Source organism: Cariama cristata, unplaced genomic scaffold (assembly GCF_000690535.1).
Source record: "Cariama cristata isolate BGI_N322 unplaced genomic scaffold, ASM69053v1 scaffold9362, whole genome shotgun sequence".
NCBI lineage: Eukaryota > Metazoa > Chordata > Aves > Cariamiformes > Cariamidae > Cariama > Cariama cristata.
The window spans coordinates 54,837-56,450 of NW_009604407.1; the positions used below are offsets into that span (position 1 = coordinate 54,837).

Genomic DNA, 1,614 nt, shown 5'->3' on the forward strand with positions numbered 1-1,614 from the left:
AGTGAATAGCAAGAAAAGGGGAACTAGAAAAAAAGAGTGTGCAGTGGCTTGGGTAGTTGTGCCCATACTGCCCAGAACCTTGCCAGACTCCAAAAGGTCTCATAAATGCTGAGGGGTGGGAATCAGTTTCTGCTTAAAAATATTAAAATTAGAGGAACAATCCCACATTTCTAATGTAATTTGTTGTTTGTGTTGTTGTGTGTTTTTTTTTTCTGTAGGCACAAAACAGATTTAAAGTTCCTTTGGGTACAAAATTCTACAGAGTGAAAGCAGTACCATGGAACAAGAAAGTATAACACAACCGAATTTTAGTTCATTCTGTCTCCATTCTTTTTTGACTTGTCCTTCAGTGCTCGTTCATTGCTCCAGATACCAGGCCATCTTTTTATACTGAGGTCATGTGACAAGATACGTCATTGATGTACTGCTTTTACTTTTTAACAGGTCACATTTTAGAAACAAGAATTTCATCAGAAACTCTGGCCCTAACTGTTCCAATTTTTTTACCCAGATAACTTTAGGAGTGTGGACCAAATGAGTTCATTTTCTCAAGGGGCAACGACATAAAACATGGTTTGTTAGCCATGTTAATTGCCTGTTAAATATACATTAGCTTGTATTAGATGTTAAATGTTAGTTACCATTATTACCAGCATACGTCCTTTTGTGAAATCATTATCAAAGTACTTGCACTCTTTAACAGATTCTTTATATGTGTAAAATTCATCAACTATTTAAAGAGGAGTGTTCATTGCATGCAGATAATCATATAATTTTTCTTCGACATGAGTTTGCCTCAGTAGATGAATAAAAATAACTACTGCAACTTGTTTCATTACATGAAAATGCTCTTTAATGTTAAAAAAACCCTTGTAATTTGATAGACTGATTTTGAAAATCAGTCACAGTTAGATCTGCAATCTTCAAAAGCACTTTCGATGGATTGATCACACAGATTCTGAAGGGAAGACACCTGTGCCATTTGTTCAAAGTGAAGCACTTGTTCTTCCCAACAAAACAGAAATCTTGTATTAATCTGTTTAGAAAAATCATATTGATGAAATTGTATTTCATGGTTGAGTTTCAGGAAAAAACTCATTGTACATTAACCATGCAGGAGTCATTTAAGTAACAAATTATTGTAATTGTACAAGACATGTAGAATTTTAAAACAATAAAGATTTGAAACTGTATGTGTTTGAAGTATTTGTGTGCCTTTTAAATCCTATCTATAGTATTTATTTCATGTCAATCTGTTGCAGCTTCTGTCTGATGCCTCCAGCCGTTTGGTTGGCTAGAAATATGTAAATTTTCTACAAGAGGCATTAATATTCAACAACATTCAGGAATTGCAAGAATTACCTTGTAACGATAAGAAAGAATTTCAGTACACAGAAATTAATTTTCTCAGCATATTGAATGGATAAATGACCCTTTTCAAAATAGTTATACTGGCTACATTTTTAAAATGTAGACTAATTTATTTTTTTAACAACAGTATAAAAAGTTGTACTGTAAATGTGTAGCCAATGGAAAGTGTAATTCTGTATTCAACTGTAAGCTTATGTCTAGAACTTAATCCATAGAGTTACTCAACTGTGATTTATCTTCAGA

At 33.0% G+C, this 1,614-nt stretch overlaps 1 protein-coding gene across 1 annotated transcript in view; it reads left to right on the forward strand.

Moving 5' to 3' along the window:
* Positions 1 to 867, forward strand: part of RB1CC1 (RB1-inducible coiled-coil 1) — a gene marked incomplete at its 5' end in the record, with an annotated part of 46,410 nt that extends 45,543 nt beyond the window's left edge. Inside the window, one exon of the mRNA XM_009695599.1 lies at positions 219 to 867. Coding sequence (XP_009693901.1) covers positions 219 to 296 — 78 coding nt within the window. The remainder of the gene's footprint in view (positions 1 to 218) is intronic.
* Positions 868 to 1,614: the final 747 nt, after the last annotated feature.